The 24,753-nt window shown below is 37.6% G+C and overlaps 1 protein-coding gene across 1 annotated transcript in view; it reads left to right on the forward strand.

The window, feature by feature from the left end:
• Nucleotides 1-5,234: 5,234 nt before the first annotated feature.
• Nucleotides 5,235-24,753, forward strand: part of TRPM3 (transient receptor potential cation channel subfamily M member 3) — a 413,447-nt gene continuing 393,928 nt past the window's right edge. Inside the window, exon 1 of the mRNA XM_071448697.1 lies at nucleotides 5,235-5,360. Within this exon, the coding sequence (XP_071304798.1) occupies nucleotides 5,337-5,360 (24 nt within the window). The 5' untranslated portion in view covers nucleotides 5,235-5,336. The remainder of the gene's footprint in view (nucleotides 5,361-24,753) is intronic.

Consider the following 24,753-nt stretch of genomic DNA (forward strand, 5'->3'; position numbering starts at 1 on the left):
GCAGTCCAGTAAGATACCCTCAATGCTACTGCACACTTTATTCTCTTTTTTTCACAATCAGAAAGTTGGCCATGGCACCTCTCGTTAGCCAATAAGGGCAACAAATACGAGAAGTGTTTGTGCAGGAAAATGAGGAGAAGGGAGAAAATCAAGGATAATTGTGCTGCTTGCCAGCTCCTTGTCTCAAGCAAAAAATGTCTGACATGAAGCTTGGCTGTAAAAGCTTTGAACCATGTTGCCAGGTGCTGCCAGAGCTGGTTCAAGGAGATGAGATGTTCAAGCAAGAGGTGTTGTTCATGCTGGAGAGGCTGAAACACATTTCTCTAATGCTCTTCTTGGTATCTATCCTGACAGCTAATGAGTTAATTAGAATACATGTATATATAGTCATTATTTACACCTTCCCCCAACTTTGCGGTATGGATCTGACCTGTTTCTTCTCCACTCATCTCCCACTCCACCCACCTCCAAATGGCTACCAATCTGTGACATTTTTTGCTCATTTGTTAATAGTTGTACAAGCTGACCTTCCTGTGCATGGAAAAACAAGGCAGTTCATTTCCTCTCTGCATTTCTACCCCATATGAACAACATCAACAAGGGCCTCTCTTGAAAAACATTACTATAGCAACTGGTCTCAGGTGTCTCTCAGCATAAGCACTCAATTACTGTGTAAAAGCTGTTCAGCTCAATATATTAATACATTTGACCTCATTGCCAATTTTGCTCCTGAGAAGAAAAAATAAGTTTGAAATTAGAGAATTCATAAAGTTTCTGCTTACCGGGTAACAAATAGTAAGACAAATATATAAATAAGCAATCAAATAAGAATTAGTATCTTTTACTTTCAAACTGTTACTTCAGGTGAAACATTCCACTTCAATGTTTAGTGTTCAATAATCATATTCTAGCAACCCTTTTCAAAACTACTTTTCACTGGCAATAGTTGTACAAGCTACATCAAGGAAGACTGTGCTTTATGAATTGTTGAGGGTGTTTTTCATTCTAAGTCAACTACTTAGTCTATCTCATGGTATTTAGTTACATGATTGCAATGAATGTTTCTTTGAGCACATGAGGATTAAGAGATGTTTTCAGTTTCAAATCTAATATATGACTTTGACAGGAAAAAGCTTTCTTAATGTCATTATTGTAAAGCAGATACTTTTAACTGTAGTTGAGTATCTAATAAGATTATTTCAAGGTTTTGTACTAATTACACTGGTGGATCAAAGGCTTTTTGAGTAGGTGAAGGACTCAAAAAAATGTATCAGACTTAAACATGTATGTGCACATTTACATACCAAGCATAAAAAACAACATTGAACAACAAAAGAAAAGCAGAGGTTTATAAAATGGTAATACAAAGAAAATTGTAGCTTATTCCTATATGCCCAAGCTGCCAGTGGTCATCTCAGCAAATCTGGAACAGTAGCAAAGTCCAGAGATAAATACAGTGCACACCTATGTCTGCTTGAAAACAGAATTGATTTTTGTGTGTCTAAAAAAGTAATAGAGTGAGTTATAGTATGTGTTGCCTCCTTGTCATGTGTTACTTCTGCTGTGTTAGGCCAGCTTACTTCTGCTGTGCTCTGTTGCCACTGCATGTCACTCACAATAGCAGTGAGGTTTTAGCAAGGTTTGTGAAGATGTGGTGGGATTACTCTGCTGCTTGCAGGGAAAAGATCCACCCTCATTTAAAACCTTAAATATAATTTTGACTTCTACACAAAAGTAATTATTCATAGGATTATGTTATTGTAATTTAAATCCAGAGAATGGTGGATTCTGTCAGTGGCAGGCTGTGCTTTGTTTCTGGAGTTTACCATGTCATTTTCTTTCACATCAAAATTTCAGTGGCTACACTACAGTTAAGCCATTCTCATTATTATCTTGTACCTTACAACCCAAACAACTTAGAAGTCAGTCCACCAAAAAATGGAAGTTTGAAAACAAGCTTTTAAACACACTAAAATGCTTTCATTTTTCCCCACTGCACTATAAATATGTAAGTATACATAAAATTGAAAACTATTTTTCAAATAGTAACATGTTTGTAACTCAGACATTGCTGCATAACTGAAAGAGAACATCATAAGTAATACCATTATTTTCTTTCATTGCTACAAGTTAGAAACTCTGAGTTGTAAAGAGCACACATTTTGTCTGGACAAATTCTTAGCATTGATTGACTTTATTTGAGGTGGGAGAGGTAAAGTGTTTTTTTGTATTGTAAATTTTTAAGTTCGTACTGTAGCTTTACATATTAACAAAACAAACTTCATTATGTAATTTTTCTTACCAATCATCCTATCTTTTGTTTTAAAATAAACTAGATTGTACTTGTTATTCTCTCCAGGATGAAATTTGGAGTAAGGTCTGACTCACACCTGCTGTTTTATCCACATGTTATCTTAGCTGTCAAAACCTTTATTGGAAGAAAATAGTATGAGTGAAATAAAAAGGATAAAGAACCTTGTATGTCAACAAGATAATATCTTTCTCTGCTTTCTGTTTTCTTCAGTAATCATGTGATTTAGAAATTTTTACTTTTTACTGTAAAAAAATGTAAGTGCTTGCAAATAGATAAAAAATTAAGGCTTTGACTTTCATCAGTCTCTGGGAAAAAAGGGGAGGAGAGGAGAGGAGAGGAGAGGAGAGGAGAGGAGAGGAGAGGAGAGGAGAGGAGAGGAGAGGAGAGGAGAGGAGAGGAGAGGAGAGGAGAGGAGAGGAGAGGAGAGGAGAGGAGAGGAGAGGAGAGGAGAGGAGAGGAGAGGAGAGGAGAGGAGAGGAGAGGAGAGGAGAGGGAGGGGAGAGGGAGAGGAGAGGGAGAGGAGAGGGAGAGGAGAGAGGGTCTGGATCTTCTGTATCTGGAAGATTTTTTTTCTTACTTGAAATCCAATTTTGCATGAAAACTCTTTATGTATGGTACACTTTAGACCTCAGTTCAAAGTCAGTTCACATAGAACAGCAAACTAACCCAGAAGAGCAAACTAATCAAGAAGAGCAAACTAACCCAGGACAGCAAACTGACCCAGAACAACACACCAGCCCAGAACAGCACTGCCCAAAGTTAGTCAGGAAGAAAATGCCAATAGGAACAGGGACTTTCATCAGACCTTTCAAATGCTACCCTTAAAACTGCAGAGAGCTGTATACATCTGCTCCAGAATAAGTTCTTGGGTGGACATACTCCTGGTATTCTGCTTTTTCAAGGCAAAATTGCCAGACTAACTTACAGATGTAGAAAGTTGTGTTTGGGTCTAACTGTATACAGTAGTGTCTAGAATTTCCTTTAGAAGAGGGAGCACTGGTTCATCTCTTTTCTGTGCTGTAGAGAAGCACATATAGAAATCCAAATGTGTATGAACGCATGTTGCCTGCTATGGGGTGTAAAGCAGTGGTAGGTGCCTGTGGTAACCCAGGAACATCCCAGTGGGAACAGGCTGAGGAAACATTCAAGGTCTGCTGGGACAAGGAGATATTTTACAAGAACAAGTGTTATGTGAGCAGGAAATTCTGCTTCCTATTTCCAGGATGCCTAATATTTCTGGTGATCAAGGTAGCCACTGGATGTTATGGCATATGTAATAACATTTCACATGGGAGTGAGAATCTGTACCTGCTCCAGGATGCCTGGAGCTCACTGCTACACTAAGGGGTTTATCTCAGTCCTGCATCAATCTTGACTCATGCAATGCAGTGAAGTGGTTAGGTAAAAGTTGTGAGATGGGAGAGAAGTTTTAGATATGTAGAAGCAGAGAGAGAAAAGGAATTTGGTTTTGTTATATAAGAGGTGACCCAGGTTACCTGACGGAAATGTTTTCCTCCTCTCCAGTTCTCAGTGATTATTTTAAATGAGGGCTGTTTACCAGTGTGTTCTGAACAGACAGAGGTTCTTGCTAACAGGTGCTTACACACAGTCTGAAGTGTTGCTTATCTAGCAGAGAGCACTGATATGGAAGTAGAAGCTGGAATGCTTCTGGCTGAATGTCAGTCAGACCAATGGTGCAAAACCTGTACCCAAGGTTCTTAGAGCTTCCTGGTATCTAGAAGATTCTAAAGGTATCTAGAAAGTTAAAATAAAAAATGGAGGCATTTAAGGAACTTTGTGAAGTTTTGGAGCGTGACAGAAAAAAATCACAGGTCTGAGTTTACTGAGTCACTGAACTTTTTCATATTTGATAAAGTAAAATTAAATAAAGTCGCATACAATGTATGGGGGAAAAAAATCTCATTCTTATTACTGTTTCTGCTCAGGGTATTATTTTTTGTACTTGTACTTTTTACAAGTATATTCTTCAATATTCTGATACCTGTCCAAAGGCAGCCAAACTTCAGCTTGAACAAATGATTTTGTTCTTCTTCTACCAGTGACTTGGAATTTCTCACTGCTCCTTCACCTGCTTACAAAGAGGTGAAATGATTTCATGAGTTTGTTGATTTTGAGGGCAATAAGCAATGTCTGAAAGCAGAGCTCAGGCTGCAGGGGTGTTTTGTCTGGTAGCTCGTGCCCCTCAACCTCTTAGGAAACGGCATCTTCTCCATCTCTCCGTGACACTGGAAAAGCTGATTCAAGCTTTTATTTCCACAGCCATAAATAAATAAAGTGAATTGTTAAGTAACCACCAACTGTTTTATTGTAGTTTGCCATTAGTGTGAAAGGTTTGCCAATTTATGCATCTAGCAAGTAATGATATCAACTAGGAAAAGAGGAAGCTCTTCTCACAGGGGAAAACTCCTATCCTCCCCTGAATTCAACATGAAAGTAAACAGAGTAAAATGAATCTATAAATAAACCAAATAAACTCATATGCCACAATGCCTTTCACACCAGTTTTAATAATCATGATCCGTGTCATTCAGAGGCTGTTTTAAGAACCAGCTGGGATAATTATCGCTTGGCTTTGAATCCAACATTAGTACTAGAATTAGGAAATTGATCATTTTATCCCAGGTGCCGGGTGGCACAACTTCTTTCCTCCCCAGGTATTGATAAACCCCTGGGGCTTACTGCAGGAGACAGCCTAAGGTGCACAGTGATTAGCCTTCCTTTGCACTCTCCAGCTCTACAGGCAGCAATGTCAGAGGAGGGGAGATAAGCTAAAGCCAGTCATAGCAATCTGTGGCAATAACAACATGCCAGAACTCTTAAACTGCTGTGAGGGCTGATTTTTCTCCTTCCACCTCTGCTTTTTCTGCCTCCCTGCTGTAGAAATGCACCAGCGTTGCACTCTGCTGATAGACTTGAACCTTTCACATCTCCTACATCTCCTAGAATGAGGGAAAGGCAGCTGGATTCGTAGCACCTCATCTGCAGAGTGTTGGCTGCCCAAATGAAGAATAAACAGGTGAATTTGGTGAGTTTCTTGTTCTATTTAAATGTGTTGAGAAGAACTAAGAGGGATTTTTTAAAAGTTAATTTCAGATGTTGTGATTGCTCTTTCCTAAGTCTCTAGAGTGGCATGGCTAGGAAACTCTGGAAATTTACTGTAATAGCTCACAGTGAACCTCTGAGATCAGCTGCAGGCTGGAGTAAAATGACTGCAAAGCTACAAATGCCTGCAAATATCACTAATCTTGAGACTGATGCAGCATTGGGATACTAGAGAACTTGTATCATATAGCAATTAGCTGTTTATAGATTTGTTGCTCCAGAATGGGCAAACAACGTGATGAATACAGAAAGGTTTCAAATGTCCTAAATAAATTAGCACTGTCATGGAAGGGAAAATATTAATTTCAAAACTACCACCCAGTTTAATGTAATATAACTGCATTAATTAATTCATGATGCTTTTAAATAATAGGGACAAAATAAATAAAAGTTACTTTTTTCAGTTATGAAAGAATACTAGTGTTTTGACTTCTCTGTTCTGATTGCTCAATGCTTAATTCTTGCACACAGAGTGTATACACGGAGTGCCAGTGTTTTGGTCTTTGTTGCCTGTAGAATTTGTCTACTTTTTCAGCAGCATTTGTTATATGGGGTAGGAAGTTGATTAAATGACAGTTTCTGCACCCTGTTCTGGTACCAATATGCAAATGCATTTCAAGGGCTGATACTTAAATGTGTTGAGAACTTTGACCAACCGGAATTGGTTTTGGATGAGTGAGATGTTTTCATCGGGGGTTTGGATTGTGATTGCTTTGGACTTCACAGTTTATTAGACTAAAGAGACAAGGTTTTCAGGTGCAGTAAAACTTTTTATGTTATTTGGGTGACAAGAATGTAGAATTTTCTTGCTCTGTGAAATGGATTTTACACAGAACATGTCCTTCTGTGACTAAAACTGTACAAATAAATTTTCCCAAAGAAGGCTAATTTGGAAAGGTGCTCCAACTATGGTAAGTGATCTTACTGCTTCCTAAAAGATTAACTGTGAAGAGAAATGTCTTGCTTCTTCTATTTTCCATATTGTGATTTTGCTTTAGATGCACTCTAAGTGAGGTAAGTGCTGAGAGATGATGTCTGACAGTAGTGTTATGGGTGGGGGCAGAAGGAGCTTCTTTGGACAGAGGAGGGTTTGAGCAAGTTTAAAAATAAGCATTATATGGAACAGCCATCACAGTCCTCTGGCACAGAAAAGTGGGGACCTGCATTTTATTTTTGTGGCTTTCTGTAAACATACAAGTTGATTTATTGACAGCATTAGGACCTGTCTATAGATGGCTGGAAATGATAACATTCTCATTACTGGGAGAAGGGACAGATGAAATGTAAAATGGATTCTCTGGGTCTTTTCCGCTACTATTCAGGTTTAAGAGCAGAAATATTTTGAGATGCAAAATACGCAGGTCTGTCTTGCTTGTGAGCAGCCTCAGAGGCAGAGATGCAGAGGCTGTCATATTTTAGTGCATAGCAAAGGAGATGAAGACATCCAGGAGTATTTTCCCAGCAAGTGAATAGCATGGTCAAAAGATCTCAGTGTTTCTGAAGGATTCTTAAAAATACATGCTGTTTCTGTTGTAAGCTATGCTAACTGAACTTGTATGGAGAAGATGGCTTGAGGAGAAGTTAGGACTGGCATTTTGGTTTGTAGTTTCTGGACCTCAAACATAGTATGTTAAAATTATATATGACAATTATTTTAGAGATCTTATTTTTACAACCCAGTGACGGAAAAATAGTTTTTCTAATTCCACTCTCTTCATGCAATTATAAATGTACAAAACCCTTTGAAAATCACTAGTTTTTCATGAAGTTGTCTTGTGAAGGTCTGATACGTTTTTTTAAATTTTTTTATATTTCCTCTTTTAATGTAAAAAATTGCACATACTTAATGTATCTGAACACCTGCTGATCTCAGTGTTCTCTGCAGCAATCCTGTGACGGTTTTGTCACAAATGGTGAAAGGAATATATACAGTACTGCTAAAACAATAAACATAAGTTCACTTGGGAACAAAATAATATTAGAAAAGAAGAAATGTAAAACCCAATGTTTTCCAATATCAGGAATTTTTCTGAATGATTAGACTACTTTCAGAAAGACAACAGTATATTTTAAAATGGCTAGGAATGTAATTTGGAAGATATAATTTATAGTAGAGATTAAAGGGTTAATTGTTTACAGGTTTTGTTTCCAGCCACTGAAAATGATAGTTCAGCTGTATGATGGCATTCTTCCCAGCTTAAATATCTTTATTACAAAAAGAGCAGGTGTAGTCCCTATCCGTACTGCTGTATTTTTGATTTTTAGTGGTACTCTACATTATTAGCATGAACAGTAGTGACCCTATCTTCACCCTAAAACATATTGAAAATTGTTATTGTTGTTTAAAGGAAGCATCTTGGAAAAGATCCTCCTGACGGTTGTAACAATATGAGCATATGATTCAAAAACTCCTGTTGTTGCATGACATCTCTTCTCCAAGAAGTTGAAGTCTCAGGGTTGGCCAGGGAGGATCAACTTGCCTAGAGTTGCTTTGGTAAACCTTTCCTGTGACTAACACAAAAAAGAAAATGACAGGCTTTTCAGTATCATGTATCTTTAAAGTAGATTTCTGCTGCTTTGGTCTTTTGGAGTCTGTTTCTATTGGTGTCCTCCAGCTCTAGCTCTGACCAGAACTCACCAGCTCACAGAAGATCCTTCAGAAAATCACCTAGCAAGGTACCTCAAGGAACACATTTTCAGTGCAGTCAGGCCCAAAAGCATTTGTGAATTACACATCACAACATTTTCCATCCACAGATTTTAAATGGATGGGTGCATCCCTCAGCAGTACCAGGTGGATCATTTTCTAGACTGTGGGCAGAGCAGCCAATTTTCTTCAAGTGATTGTTAACTCTGGCATTTTCCACACATCTGGGTATCAATCTGCTCCACTTTCTGACACTCTGCTCTGCTGGATGAAGGATTGCCTTTCTGCCTTTGGAGTGCTCATTGCTGCTGAGGTATCTTTCATGGATCTTCAGTGCACATGAGATCATCTCTCACTGGAAAATAAGTGCTCTACCAACAAGCTGACTCACTCTCTCTGCTGGAGGGGTGATATGCCAGTGTCTGGGTCAGCAGAAACTTCTCATGACTGAGAACCAGCTGTGGTGATGGGTATGTGAGTGTGGTGTGGGAGTTGCTGGTTCTCTTGAGAAGAAGGTGTGAAGTTTTCATGGCATGCAACACCCTCTCCTCACTTTGCTATGAAGGACATTGCTGCCTGAGAAACCCTGCACTCACAAAATTACACTTAGAGTTACATTGACTGTGCTGATCATTAATTGTTTTTGTCTGATCGCCAATTTTATTCAGTATGATTAGCACAGAGTCTCAGGGGAAAATGTAAAATCTTAGGAAGATTTCTGATCTGCTGATCAGAAAGAGAGAAGGGAAGCAGACTTTATGTGAAGAACCCAGATAGGTGTTTTGTCTGAAGTACATGTGAAGAACCCAGATAGGTGTTTTGTACCTGAAGTACAGTAAGATGCAGCTGAATTTTGGTTTTCTTTAAGTGAGACCTTTCCTTTGAAAGACCAGGTGCATGAATGGTTTGAAATACATTTTGGAGACTGAATGCTTTCTATGGAATAAATGCATATTTTCTAGGTTTTTCTCATCAGCATCAAGTGAAAGGCATCCTCTAATCATCACTTTAAATAGGGTGGGTGGTCTTGTGACAGCTGGCTACCCTATCATGATTTTAAATGTGCCATATGTACAGGATGGCAGTGTCTTGTTGAAATGGAGACTACATCCAGGCTTGAGGGTCACTCCAATAGAGAGCCAATGCTTCCAGAGATGAAGCTGCAATGCTTTTTCTCTCTAAATAAATTTCTAGACTAAAGTATCTTTTAATGAGTTCAAAACTAAGGGTTGAAATATGTAACATGAATTATTCCTTTAGTTCTTCTCATATTGTTCTCCGTAATTTATTATAGCAAAATTTTGGGGATTCCCACAAATACCAAAAAAGGTTATCACAAGTTAATGAAGCTGTTGTTTAATTATGCTGCCAGGCCGTTAATTTAACATCCTGGAGATGCTGCGACCTTCCTGGTGACAGGGGTTTTTGGCTGGTGATTGCAATTAGTTGCAATTAGTGTGTGAACTGCGAGCGGCTGGTCCTGAAGCCCCATCACACTCCCGGCTGCGGGGCTGAGCCGGGAAAAGCTCGGGTGTTCCTGATCCGGCTTTGCCCTCTGGTGGTACCCGCTTGAAAGATTCCCTAAACTCGAGAGAGATAAAGCCTCTGGAGACTCCGAAAAGATCTAGGGAAACAAGTAGGTGTGTGTGATGGATACTAAAAGTACACTAAAAGAAGGAAAGGTCCTACAGACATCAATGCTGTGTATGCCAAAGAGGATGCCAAGGAAGTCAGAGGCAGCAAGGTTCAGTGCTCCTTCATCGAGGTAAGCCTAAGAAGAAGGAGTTTTTCTCTGCCAAAAATGCAGTTCCTCACTGCTCTGACCGATCCTTTGACATGACAAATATGTGCACTTGAAAAATATCCCAAGTATTGTCTTATTGAAGCTCAGCTCCTTTCCTGATTATGAGGACACACCCCGAAAAGACCGTCCTATATCTTTTTAATGGAGAGAACTCTGGGGAATTGGGAACTTTAATGGGAGACATCCTCTTCCCAGCTTTCAGAAAGCTCTGAGTAATTCTAATGAGTTTTCATGGACTGGCCTTTTGTTTAACTTCAGGTGTTTCTGATGGGAGACAGTTTTTTATTTTTACAGCCTGGATGTTTTATGTGCTGGCAGTTCTGCATGTTTGTGAATAGAAGTTCTGCTTCTCCTCTTGGAGAAAAAAAACTACCAATTATTTATAGCCTATAAGGGAAAGAAATGCAAAATGCTTATCTGAGAATACAATTGAGGTGTAAATCAGGTGTTGAACAGCAGTTAGAATAAAGAATGTTGTAGTTTGAGGGGAATAACTGTCTTAGGCAATATTAAAAAAAGATGCACATTTTGATGTCTAGATGCAGCTTTATTTAATATTTTTGCTATTTTCTTTCTACCTTAAATTAGGAAACAAGGAGATTTATGCCTTTCAGGGAAAGATGTTTTTTTCTCTCCTGAATCAAGTTCTTTTTAGTCTTAGGGAAAATATTTGGAACAGTTGTTGTTATATCTAGTCATATAAAAAAGCAATACAGAACTTCCCTTTTTACTATTTTTTTTAAGCGTTTACACACAGAAATTACCAGTAAAAAGAGAATCAATGTACTTACAGAGGACATGCAAATGTAGGGTTAATCACTGCAATAATTTTGTGGAAATTGCTACTAAAAAATTACTAAAAATCTAGGGCATGGCACAAATTATGTATTTTGACGTATTTTTCTCCACATTCTGAAAGAGCCTGGTTATAGGAGACAGGCCTTGCTTGGACATTACAGTTATCATATCCTGTATCATGGGCTTTGAAAGAAAGAGCAGTAAAATAATCCTTCCCATCATCTATATGACCACCCTTCATATACCCCCCTTCTTTCAAAAATTTGTTTTCCCTTTTATGTTCAGACCCTGACATTACCTATTTAAGCTGTGCAAAGCACTGTGCTAGAAATGGGCAGTACAATTTTGTTATTCTGGCAGTGTCTCATTACCTGAAACCAAGGATCCCTACGGTCAGAAAATGGTGTCCTAAGAAAGATGTCAAAGCACTACTAAAAAGCCAAAAACTCTGAATGGCATTCCCTTCACACAGATCAACAGTTTTTTGTTTTTACACCAGAAATTACAAGATTCTGTGTACCCAAAATGATGCTGTCCATTTAACTGCAATAGGATTCTCAAGGTATTTTGTACCCATGGTAGAAGAAGGAATAAATCAAAACCTGAAATATAGATATTTCTGAATCTTCTCATGTCAAATGAGATCTTTGTTGCTCTCTTCAATTTTTCTAGTATTTAGCAACAAAAGAGAAACTTCTTCTCTTTTATGTCAGTGCAAAGGATCCAGATTTTTATCAGTTCTGATATCAGAATTCAAATTTTTTATGCTCTCGTTTAGTAAATAGGGCTTCTTCTTAACACAACCATGCCTGCAAAGCCCTGAAATAAAAAATTACCAGAGATATAACCTGTATTGCCTGAGTTGATATATTGGATAGCATCTGTATATTTGGGAAGAATCACTTACATGCTTTAAAATGTAAGAATTTATTACATTCTTTCTTAAATTTCTTTTAGTTTCTTACATTGAAATTCTGGACAAAAGCATAAATGACTTCTTTAAATAGTCTGTTCAAAACACAGCAATTTTTTTTTAAGGAGAAATAAGTTTGAAATATTGCTCTCTTTAAAAACATGCTTTTTCTTCTTGTTAAAGATGAATAAGCAATGTACTTCTAATTCTTCTTCTTTCTCTTAAACTTTCATGTGTTTACATGGCCATTTTTCTCCTTCAAAGGATAAAGAAATATAATGATGATTAATAACTGTATGAATATAGGCTTTCAAAGCAGGCAATAATTCTGGATTTCTAAAGTTATTTGGTAAGAACAACATATATTCTGTACTTTGGGAGCACTAGCTTTGGTAGCTAATATTTATGCAATTCACTTCCAAACAAAAATATAAGCTGCTTCTAATTACTCTTTGGAATCATTTCAGTTTTCTTAGTATGTGTCTTCTAAAACTCTATTAACAGTGGAGAGATTTGTGGATACTTAAAAGAAAGACTTTCCATGTTTAGTGTACAGCATTTAAAACCATGTGAAAAGGCTGAGAAATGGGTAAATGAGACAGAGTAGGAAGAAAATTAGGAGAGATGAAAGAAAGAATTGAAATTAAAGTTGGTGCTAGGATGTTAGCATTTTGGTATCTGTGTGGTTGGAGGGGTTCAAAAATTAAAATATGGTGAAAATTTGGATGAGGTAAATGGCTTATGACCAACACTTGAGGGGGTATGGGCAGGATCTGGAGGAGAAGAGAAAATCAGGACAAATACTGAGACCTGCAAGACCCAGACAAACAGTTTGGTAATTGGGATTTGGTCTGGAAAGGCAAGCTCATTCTCTCCACTGCAAACACCTACACCCTTCTATCTGTAAAATCCCTTGCCATTTTCTTTAGCCCCGTTCTTTTTCCAGTTCTGCAGGTTATTGTACAAAATAGTGTAGGTACAGTAAATTCCCTAGTAAGATCACTTAAGCTTAGTGATCATTCCACATCATAGTTTAAGACATCATCCTGCATTTTTTACCAAAGTATCCAAACAAAGAATTCTCACACTTCCCTGCTATTGAAAAACATTTGTTGAAGACTTGGGAAGAATCTTATAGCTCAGCTGTTTAATCACAAACAATTGTAAATAGAGTATGGGTTGGCATTTTTACAGCATGTAATGGAAATCTTCCTCTCAGCGAATCTGATTTAAACTGTTGTCAGCTTCCTAAATATCCTAATAGGTGTAAATCTTTTTGTCTTCATGTGGTTCTTATTTTGTGCAGCTTTCCAGTTTATACTCTACCCCTAATAAAGGATATTAAAAAATCTCATCTTTGAAGGACTATCAATGAACCTTTGGCTTCAGGATACTTTTGCTGATTTGAAATTTTAGTAATTCAAAATAGTCACATGAGCAACCTGGAAAAGACTTAGGTCTGTTATAAGCAGTTGATAGTAATAGTTCACCTGTATTCCAGTTTGACATGGCTTAAATCCTACATAGGACTACATGGATGATAAACTTGAGAACATTATTTACAGTTCTGGGATAAAATGTCTTCTCCTTTTTTTCCTAGAGAGAAAGGCTGACACAGAACTCAGTCACACTAACTAACTGAAATACTGTAAACTGGTTCTATTTATTAATTTTTAATTTTTTAAAAATTTTACTTTTCATGTTGTTATTATGCTCTTAAAGCCAACACTTTCCATTTGAAACCAAAGAGCAGTAGAACAGACTAGATTTTTATTTTTTGTCACTTTCAAGCAGGGACAAAATTGTAACTGACGAATATTCCACCAAGGAGTGGATAAATAAATTTAGAGGTATGTGAAGCTGCTCACCTGGCTGTTCTGGCTACATTGCCAGATTGCTTCCTGGTCTGAATCTCTCCAAGTTCACTTTCATGCCAAAGCAGGTTAAGAGCTTTGTTACACACACCCGAGGGTCCAGCAGGTCTCATTTAGTTATTCTTCATAGTTGTTCTCATACAGAATTGCATGAGTAGAGCCTTCCCAAAATACACCATTATTTGAGCAAAATTTCTTACAGAGTGTGATCACTACAGAAGGGGTTGATCTGCTCAACACCACCAGTCTTGTTTGGAGTATTTACTCTGCCCAGGCTAACATGTTTTGAATGCCTCCTGTAACCCCTGGGAGAGCCCTGCTCAATGATCAGAAAACTGGTCTGAGCAGGGAGCAGATCCTTTCAGAGTGTGTAGAGTTGGCTTTATAGGATGTAGGATGTCCACAGGTGGGCTTACTTCCTGCTAGATTGGTTTTTTGTAAAGATCCCTGTGCTCTCCTTGATGATGCTTTATTCACAATTCCATTGTTCTCTGCCCCTTTATAGAGGTGCACATTTATTTTTTTTCATGTTCTCTTTAATATCCTGGTAAAACCTGTTTTAGAATCAGGGAATGGAATTTGCCTCTAAAGCAGAACATGCTCAGTGAAGCAAAGCTGGCTCTTTCAAATACACGAGCCATGAAGTATCTTCACCTTACTTGTGATAAACTAAAAGACTATCAGACACAATGCTGCTCTTAGCTTCATAAAATCCTTGTCACAGAGGGTCTGGCATACATTCTGATTTAGACACTAAAATTGATTTTGGAGCATTAAGCTTTTTGTGACTCATTAACCTGTTAGACAAATCCCAGATGCAATAGAGTAACTTTTAAAAAGCTAAGCTATTTCCTCTTCAGGTACAATGAAGATCTAAAAATAATAATTTTTTAAGTTTGTAAATTCTGGGAAAAGATAATTGGTTTTATTAATGTTAAAGATTCTGTGAAGTACATCAAATTGTGATGTAATATTAACGCATAATGATGTGAGCATAGCTGTTAGCCTACAAAGTAGGCAGATGCTGGAATAACACTTGAATCTCCTAGGAATGGGCTAAAATATAGTAATCAAAACACAAGATGAAAAAGCATATGGAGAGGCAACACATTATCCACTACTCTATGCTTTAATTAGAGCTAACTATTCAGAGTGGGATGTTTCAGCTCTGGTCTCATAACTCTATATCATAATAATAAATAATCATGGACAAATTAAATTTCCCATTTTCTATGGCAGCATGTTCTATGATTTAAACAGTAAGCACCTAATTACTTGTAGGTAAGTAAAACACAATAAAATGAAGTTAAATGGTGTTAAGAGAATTTTTTTTCCATGGATTGGGATTTTCTCTTATAGCTTCTACAGTGATTGCAATTGTAAATAATGGCAAGAGCTTAAATTTAAGAGTTTATATTTAAATGACAGAGTTTAACTCTGTCCTTTAGATATGAGGGAGAGACTTCAGATCTTCATGTAATTTTCTGTGAAATTTTGATAAGATTTTTAAAATTTTAGTCAGAAGTGCTCAGTCTCCATGAAGAATGGTCTTGCAGGCAGATGATTTTCCAGCTTGTGTCACCAAATAAAGTCTGGCTAAAAGAAGTTGCATATAAGCTCAATTTATGCTGGCTGATGCAACAAAAAGTACTTGCAGCTTTTCTAGCATGTCTGGGTTTTGGGTTGTTTTTTTTTCCAAACCAGAAATTGAGACATTTTTAAAAACTGAGCATTTGGGAAATGAAGTTTTCTTATAAATTGACTCTGAGCATGTAATATATATTTCAGGCTTTCTGCCCTCCTGCTGATGAATAACAGAATGTAGTTGAGAAGTTGTGTTTCTTTTAGCTTTAGAACAAATGTATCCTTCAAAAGTGTTTACATATCTTTCATTCTATCTGTTAAGCTTGCCTGCAACCTTTGTATTTGGGTGGGGGTTTTTCCCTCTTTTCTCCTTTTGGTCTTCCAATAGACAGCAGTAAGTTTGTCAATGGTGGTTAATAGAGAAATGTTACTTCTGCTTTTGGAGAGCCCAGGTGGGACCAACAATCTTGAAACAGTAATCAAATCTTCCTATTTCTGACATCTTAGTAGCAGAATGAAGCAGCAGGTCATTCTTTGACATCAGAAATGGAGTAAAGTGAAAATGTTTGTCTTGATTTTGACTTTTGAAATGATAGAAGTAGATATTAAGGGGAAAGGTCTTCTCTTCCATCTTTCTCCCTACTCCCACCTGAATACAAGGGAGTCTTCAACCCCCAACCCAAAGCACGTGGTGTTTTACATGGGTTGTTGAATCAGGGTTAGTGCATGAACATGGCTTGCTGATTGATTCCTAGGAGTAGAGAGGATGTGAGTATCACAGAAACAGCAATCCTACAGAGGATGGAGGGAGGTCAGAGCATCAGTGGATTCATCTACAAGTATATACACCTATAGAATTTGATGTAGAGAGGACTTTATTTAGAGGCATCTGTTTCATTATGATAATCAGTACCAGTTTAATATTACACGATTATAGGTTGTTTTGATATCACCAAAGAACTTTTATATCACTCTATGTCATCTCTAAGATCGTTAAATATACTGCAAAAAATATTATTTTCTAGGTGGTGGTTGTTGGAGGTTAGGAATACTAATTGCTATCATTGAGGCAGAGGTAGAAACTAAGTCAAAGGGCACTTTCCTAACCGAGCTGCATGCTGTTATTGGGAGAAGTTTTCAGCCTGGAAGTGCTCATTCCCCACCCTCAGTGAGAGCTGCCTCATCCTTTTGCAGCAGGTCCAGAGGAGGGCCACAAAGATGATTCAAGAATGGAGCATCTCTCCTGAGAGGAGAAGCTGAGGGAATTGGGATTGTTCAGCTGGCAGAAAAGAGAGTGCAGGGGAGACCTAATTATTGTGGCCTTACAGTATTTTTAGGGGGCCTTTAAGGAGGATGGGAACAAATGTTTCATCAGGGCCTGTTGGACTGGAACAAGGGGAAATGTTTTTTTACCTGAAAAGAGAGTCAATTTGGACCATTATATGGAGGAAGTTCTCCACAATGAGGATGGTGAAACACTGGTACTTGTTGCCTAGAGAGGTAGCGAGTGCCGTATCCCTGGAAACTCTCAAGATCAGGTCAAACACGGCTCTGAACAACCTGATCTACTTAAAGATGTTCCTGCTAATTGGAGGGGCCTTGGGTTAGAAGGCTTTTGAAAGTGCCTTCCAAACCAAACTATTTTATGATTCTGTGGCCCACCAGCTAAGAGCACTGGAGTAGCAGAGCATCACCTCGTCACCCTTCACCTTGGTGGAGGCAACAGGGCTGAGCAGAAAAGTCGTAACAGACAGCTTCACACTTTCAGATAATGGACCTGGCTTTGATCATTCTCTCCCTGGAGGACCCAAACCTTTGAGGTACCTACAAGTAAGGGAAGCTGGGTTCTGCCTTGCTGCTATTTCATACACTCAGAATTGGAAATGAGAAGACAAAAGGCTGTGGGGGCTCTGCCTGTCCTCCTCTCCCCTCTCTTCTTTGCTCTTTGGAGTCCAAACTTTGTAGAAGAAGAAGTGGGGAACAGCATTGTTGAAGAAATAGTTGTCACATACCTTTCTTTAATCTCTGGGTATTCTCAGGAACCTCTTGTTAAAAAAAAAAAAGTATGAAATGAGTTCATTATAATCACAGAATCATGTAGGCCAAGTTCTAAAAAATGTCCAGTAGCTAATGAACCTTTTGTCAAATGTCATGTTGTTTACTTCTGTCATACTTAGGTTGTGCAGGCTCCCTGCTCCTGGACTTGTTAGGATGATATATCATTAATGTAACTCCTTTTATGCTTCTATTTATTTCTTTTCAATACTGACTATTTGCCACTGATTGGAAGTAACAGGGAGACATATTTACATTTCCACTGATACATATTTCCTGCATCATTATCCTGTTTGCTAGAAACAGTTCTTTTTGCTTCTTAATGATATGACTCACCATTTATTTTCCATTCACCTTTGTTTAGGAAAAAACTTTTTAGGTCTTCCTTACTTAGGAATAAACATTGTGGTCTTAGGACACATATGCTGTAGCATTTCTTAGATCCAGTATTTCTTGTAACTTCCCACACAGAGTTTAACCTGCTCACCAAAATAGTGAATTACCAGAGTTCCCTCTACTTTTTCCAGAAGAGATGAGGAGAAATAGAAAGAGTGTCCCCTGGCATGGAGAAAGGGGAGAACTCATGCCTATGAAAGCAGGCCTCAGGTTGACGGATGTTTCCATTTACTTTCATACTTTAGGAATCACAGAGACAATCATTGCTATAACATAAATGGCTTATCCAAGCCCACAAAGGTCGGTGTGGTCCTCTAGAATAATCTGTCTTGCTGACACTATAACACAGCACTCAAGCTCAAAATACCTGTCTATGTACACCATACATTATGAACCTCCAAGCCAGAGAGCAGGTCCTGTCATTTGTGCCTCCATAAGTGCTGTCAGGCATCTGAGCCATGCTAATTGCCAGCCAGTCTGTACTTACAGGCAATAGGATGTGTCCTTTGTGGGCTTAGCCCACATTAAGAGGGTAAAGATGAATCAAATTGATGTACACTTACCATATCCTGTAGCTGAAAATAGAGGCACTCAGGACAAGCCAGCTTCATGAACCATGGGTAAGAAGCCACATGCTGAAATTCAGCCTAAGAATGTGCCCCAAGGATGCGAACTGGAACCTGTTTTCTTGATTCCCTTCCACAGTGAATTCTGGTTTCTGCTGCTGCAGTCACTTTTGAAAGATATGGAATCACTAAAATCCTGTTTAAAAACAAAAGCAGTGGACCTCTCCCATGTAAACATATTGGCATGCCTTTTTGCCCAAAGTCACTAGCCATGACTCTCCTTCTTTATGTACTGTATTACTGTTAATGGCCAGTTAATTGTATCTTTCCCTTCTTCTCTTTGTTCTGAGTGAAAGGAAACCACAGCTCTGTAGAGGGTGTATGTCATAATGTGCCAGACTGTTATTTCCTCTGCCATTTAATTCTCATGCCTTTCTAATGCTCTTTTAAGGTAGCTGTTGCATCTGATTCACCTACAACTTTTTACCCTGTTACAACAAAAACCTTCTAAACTCTTTGCTACATTCTTTTGCTCCTACACTAATTGTTAAAGCAGTCATATTTGACTTGCATTTAGGGTTAAGTGACCAGCTGCACAATTTTCTTTTTAGTCTTTCATGAGTTTTAAGATAGGCCTCGCTTACTGTGTGCCTGAGATTAATCTGTGCTGTAGGTCAAGAAAATATGATTGCCTGTATTTGCTATGATAAAGATCTTATTGATGAAAAGGAACTGGGGAGGGTGGGGGAGGAGAGGTCATACCAACTCAGAGCTCATCTGTTTGGATGAATGGACTCTTCAGGTTTGGATTAGCTCAGATACTTCAATTATCTTAGTTCTTTGTATTTTAATCAATTTTAATATCATGAGACAAATGAACCTATATTTTGCAATATGCTTTTTTTTAATGTCTGTGAGGGAAAATTATCTTTCTAAACTCAGTACAGCTGCTGCTCAGTTAGCCCAGATGCATCTTTCTCAGCCTTATTTTTTCTGAAACATACTTGCTGGAGAACCTTATGCACAAACATGAGGGGAAAAAAGTTTACCAGAAGGCTGTTAAATATTCGATGTCTTTAATATGGAAAGATAAACTTTAAAAACAACTAGTTTGGAAAGGGACCAGCTGAAAGAGATTCATTCATATGAATGCTGATCCAGGTGTAAATGTCCCCTACAGGATATGACCCAAAGAATGCAGGCAACAGTCTGCAACTTCTGTGAGAAATATTTCTCTCAACCAGGAAATATCAAAGCAGACTGAGTGGATATTTTTCCTTAAAAGTGGATGTGGCAACTGGCACTCTCATAATGTATTTTCCTTTGAATGCTAAGGGAGTTTCTTAAATAAATTTAGTGATACTGAGGTTCTTGGTCACTGTAAGTCATACTTAGTCATATTTAATCATGCTAAGATGGTATTTTTTCTTTATGTTCCTTGGTGGGTAAAAGCTCTTAGTTCCTGTCAAGAAGGGTTGCTGTCTTCCAGCTCCTAAACCTGGATGAGATGTATGGAGGACACTGATGACATATTACTTTCCTCTTTAAATCAAGAATCAATGAGATTTATTTCATTCACTTTTTTGTTTTAGGCCTTGCAAGTAATGACAGATGACCTGAGCACAGCATTAAGTATAAAAAAGAGTGGGACATATAAAGATGAAATTGAGATTTTTTTGCTCAGTGTGTAAAACAGTATATGAAAAAATAATTAAACAACAACAACAACAAAAAAACGGAGATGTGCTGAAGGATTTCAAATGAGAAGTGTGTTAAATTAGTGTAGCTCAGTCAGTGCAAAACAATTCCCATGCTGACTACTATTTAAGCCTGGTCTAAACAGTTCTCCATTTGAGGCACATTCTCAGTATCCCAGTGAATGCCCCTTGCTGATGTCAGTCAGACTCTGTGCTGTCACTAGAGGCTTTGACTTCACCCACGCCCTGACATAGAAGTGAATGTCCTGCAGCAGAGAAGCTTCCTGTAGGCACAGCAAGATGAGACAAGAGGAGAGCTGAGGCATAGAAGTCTCACAAACTGTTCTTGCGGACAGCGTGTTCTATGTCATTTCACAATAAGTCCCAGAGCTTTTAAGCAATAAAATAGATCTCTGTAATGACCTACTTTTCGGAGATACAAATTGGGGTGGGGGCAGGGGGGGATGTCTTTCTCTTTGCTTCAGTAGGAGATTGCAGGAACCATCCCCTTTATTAAACTTACTGAACTTACTGAAAACAGAATCTGTGAGTTCCTCCAACTAAAATCCACAATATGGTGCCCTCCACTGAGGCATTTCACCTCTGAAGAGTTTTTGGGAAAACTTTAGGAAGTTTTCACATTTACCAGGGCTAGCTGTTAATCATAGCAGCTACACTGCTTCATTTTGCACCAGTTGACAGGCTCATCAGAAGAAACACAGCACAAGTCATCAGAGCTGGATTATTTTCACCACTTGATTTTCAGCTGTGAGCCTAAAAGTGCCAATATGTATGCAATTTTTGTTTCATTAATTTCTTTTAATCATTCTTGCCTTTCTCCTTCTACAGCTGTAGGAAGGACAATCTCAGTTAGAAGCATTAAAAATAAGCAGAGGGATTCTAACAGGAATTGATCTGTGTAAACACAAAGGAAAACCATAATGTATTCGTTGTGTCTCTGCATGGGTGATTATTCTATACAGAACATCTCATCTCCTCTTCCTTTTGCGTGTCTATCTTACTTTTTTTTTTCCTTTTTGGTCTGAAGTCAGTGAACTGTCTTCCTCATGCTTTATTGCTAAAGTTAATTTTCTCCTAAATTAACAAATATAAATAAAAAGGCTGTTTGTTGAAGAAGAAAGAAGAATGCAACCATCTTGAAATTATTAAAAAAAGCTCTTAAATCCAATTTTGAAACTCCTGTGACTGGCTGGTGTTTCTCTCCCACATACCTCCTGCAACTCCTATCTGTATAGGACATCTGGACATTTGTCAGTTTTGAAATATCTTTGCCTGTACATCAAACATGAGCTCAGATGCATTCTGGTATGTATCAAGTTCTCCAGTACTGTCAGTAACAGAGAAACCTCCCATAACATCTAATTATAGAAGGCTTAAATTTCTTATATTTTTTGCATGTCTTTCAATTCCAATGACCTTTACTTAATTTTTGTAAGTGTTCTGTACTAAGTCACCCTCAACTACTACCAAAAAACATGTTGAGTACAGAGTTTTTTGCATTACTCTTTCAGCATTATAAAGCATGGCAGAAATTTTGCAGTCTGCATGAATGGAGTATCTTAATGTTTAACATAGCCACACCTTTAATATTGCTTCTTGTGAAATGGCAGACTTGATTCTTGTTTATTTTACTGAAGAATGTACTCCTTTTTTCCTCTCCCTCTCCATTTTTAACTCTAGTTAAACTCTTCACAGGTTTCTAAGAAAAATCTCTGAAAAACTCTTTCCTTCTTCAAAACATGATCATAAATAAGGATTTTAGTGTAAACAGTTTAGATTTTTTTTTAACTTACAATGTGTAGTGGGAGACATTAAATTCAGAAAATATTGCTAGACTGGTTTTTACAGTAAACGAAATATGCAGTACTTTCTACATTGGCAAAGAACTTAGGAAGCATGTTTTCAAATAAATCTAGGATAAATTCTCCTGAACTTTAGTCTAGAAGCATGTCAAAAGTTGTTGATTTATTACTATAATATGTCTAAATTAGATTTAAAAATTATTATTTCTGGAAGTTAAGTATGAATCCTCTTTTGTGCATATTCTTTAAACAGCTTAACATTTTTGGATACTGAGTCTGTTGCAACAACAGAACTAGTAGGCGTAAAACCAATTTATTTGAATGACTTTATTTTCCTTAAGTATATAGAAAAAATGTGTTCACAATAGGTTGCTTAGGTTTTTGTGTGTTTAGTGGTGTTCTTTACCTTCTGAGAGCTTCAGCAGGTTCTCAGATCAACATACTGATTTTTTATATGCAGACTGATGGGGATCAGAAGAGGTCAGATTAAATTATTTGCTTTGCATGCTACCATTACTTCCCAAACCTGCTCAGCTACAGAGTCATAAATAGATGTTATTCATAACAAGAGCAGGTGGCTAATTAAAAAATACTGTAGAAGGAGTTAGGAAGTTATGCAAATCAGCGTTAATTTTTTTGCCTGGTGTCAAATAAAAGCATAATTGTATTTGTAAATTTTTATTTCTATAGGGCAGAATCATTCAGTAAAACTAAATGAAGCTTTATCACCTCTGATTAATGGATTTTCAAAAATAACTTCTGTTATATGGATTCCAGTGTCAGTGCAATCTGGCATGGCTTAATTGTGGCTTAGCCACAAGCTCTCCTCTGTATTTTGACAGGATATTGCAGGAGTCAATCTCAATATTTCCCCCAGTCTCTATAATTGTCATGGAGTGGTGTACTGGCCATGCTCTGGACATGTAAGTCAAAGACACTACCAGCAGTGCAGAGTTAACCATCAGTTCCTCTGATTTTCACTTTTATCTGTTGATAAGTATGTACACAATCATTTTGGCCACGAATAATTTCAGAAACACCAAATATCCCTTAAAGAACAAATACCCACTTCCCTTCCCTTTTTTATAGGATGGGAATTCTGCAGTGTGCAAGACCCCTTGAAGTCTGAAAAACATCTCTTTCCTCACTCCTCTGCACCATGTATTTATGACAGCTCCTCCCTGGCATACCACTCTTGTCCTTGCCTCATGTAAAATTCTTTTGGCTTGTCGTCTTTTTTCATGTGGTTTATCTTCCTTTCTTTCATCTCCCCATCTTCTCCCTCATGGCCCCAAGCTCTCTAGTTCCTTAATAAACTAAGCTAAAATAGTACTGTCTCCCCGAATTCTGTCACACACCCTCCACCACCTCCCTCACTTCTTATTTCAGTAGATATAATACAAGATTAGACCTGAAAGAAGTCAGCCTCAGTGCAATCCCCTTAAATTATCAGTACTGTTTATAACATCTGAATGTTTAAAACAACGTCTCCTAAGATGCTGCTGGTGCTGGGATTTTTTTTTTTTTATAAAGAGTAACCTAATTAATGAATTTTGTATTCTTCTTTTTGTATTCTGGCACTCTCTGGAAGAAAACTCTCACACTGTACATTGAAAGCTCCATACCTGTAAAATAATGCATTGCTCCTTTTGTCCCATGCTCTACCACAAGCTGTTGTTCCAGCTTCATTTTATGTACACTGAACCAGATCCTTATACTCATAAGGACTGCTCATTTTAAACACTAAATTCCTTGGCTGAGTGATGTAAGTTTTAGCAAAAATTAAAGATTACAATATTTGTAGACTTTGAAGTAGAGGACTGTGGCACAGATTCTGTCTTCTCTATCTTTTTTTCTTCCAGCCCAGGTCACCAAATGGCTACAGGGAATTTTAGACTCCAAGCTCTTTTTTTCTCCCTTTCAAACAATCTCCAGTATCCATGCATACATGTTGCAGGAAAAGTAGTACAAGATAATACAGCATTAATTTTTTGGATAAAAAATATGATACTTGTTTATGAAATCTTTAGGCAAGCTTGTTTTATGTATTCACACTTTTTCTCTCATGCTCTTCATGCACTCACTTTTTTACACACACACACACACACACACACACACACACGTACCTGCAAGGACCAAGATGTGTATGGTCCAAGGGGACATGCAGGTATTTCCATCCATACCTACTGCATTCATACACCAACTTTAATATTTCTCTTGAAAATCTACAACATCAAAGAGCAAAGTATTTGGGAGAAAAAAAAGTCTGGAAAACATTGCTTTTTTTCTTTCTACTGTACAGACTATGTCATAAGGAGAGGGAAAAGTGAATCACCTGTATTTTAATGTAACACATATCTCTGCTCTAAGATCACAGTGACTGTCACTTCAGTAGAAACGAAGGCTAGGTGATAGCAAACATTCTCCTCTTAATAACTCATCAGTCTTTTTGAGTATGTGATCATATTAAAAGACACAGAGGTCCCAAATATGGGCGAGAATTAAGCTGCTAAAAGAACATGAGTACCATGGTAACTATTATTTCCAGAATTCACAAGTTACAATTGGAGTTAAAAAGATATCTGTCACTAATTATGGAAGATACTTTTATAGGCTAATGAAATAAAGTCCAGGAAATCAATTTTTAAAATTTTTTATCCCAGTCATGAAAAATTTCTTTATGCTTAAGACTGGAAAAAACATTTTATTTTTAATTGCATTGAAAGACCAACAACTTTTTCTTGCAGTGTAACATTTACTAGTTTAAGGCTTATACTAGTTTAAGGCTTATCATTAACTAGAAACAGCCCCAATATGCTCTTTCTTGGCTTTGAAGGGTGCATAAAATAATGCTTTTTTCTACTCATTATGTAAATTCCCCCAAAGTGCTATAATCAAAGGGATGAATACAATAGAGTAATGTTAGTGGGTTTATTTTGCAAAAGTTTGCAAAGGTTCAAGTGCTAATCTACTTAAACATGTATATAGCTCCAGGGGTAAACTTACTCCTGCAGAGCAAGTAATTATTGTATTCAGGGTTTGTATCTAATAACACTTTTACTGAATGCAATGCATAAGATCAGTCTTCTCATCTAAAACACTGGTGATATGAAAATCAAACATTTAATAGCTGGCACATTAGTACTCCATGTAGCTGTA

The sequence above is a fragment of the Agelaius tricolor genome, unplaced genomic scaffold (genome assembly GCF_023055355.1).
Source record: "Agelaius tricolor isolate 1412-34295 unplaced genomic scaffold, bAgeTri1.0.p SCAF_27, whole genome shotgun sequence".
In the NCBI taxonomy this organism is placed as follows: Eukaryota; Metazoa; Chordata; class Aves; order Passeriformes; family Icteridae; genus Agelaius; species Agelaius tricolor.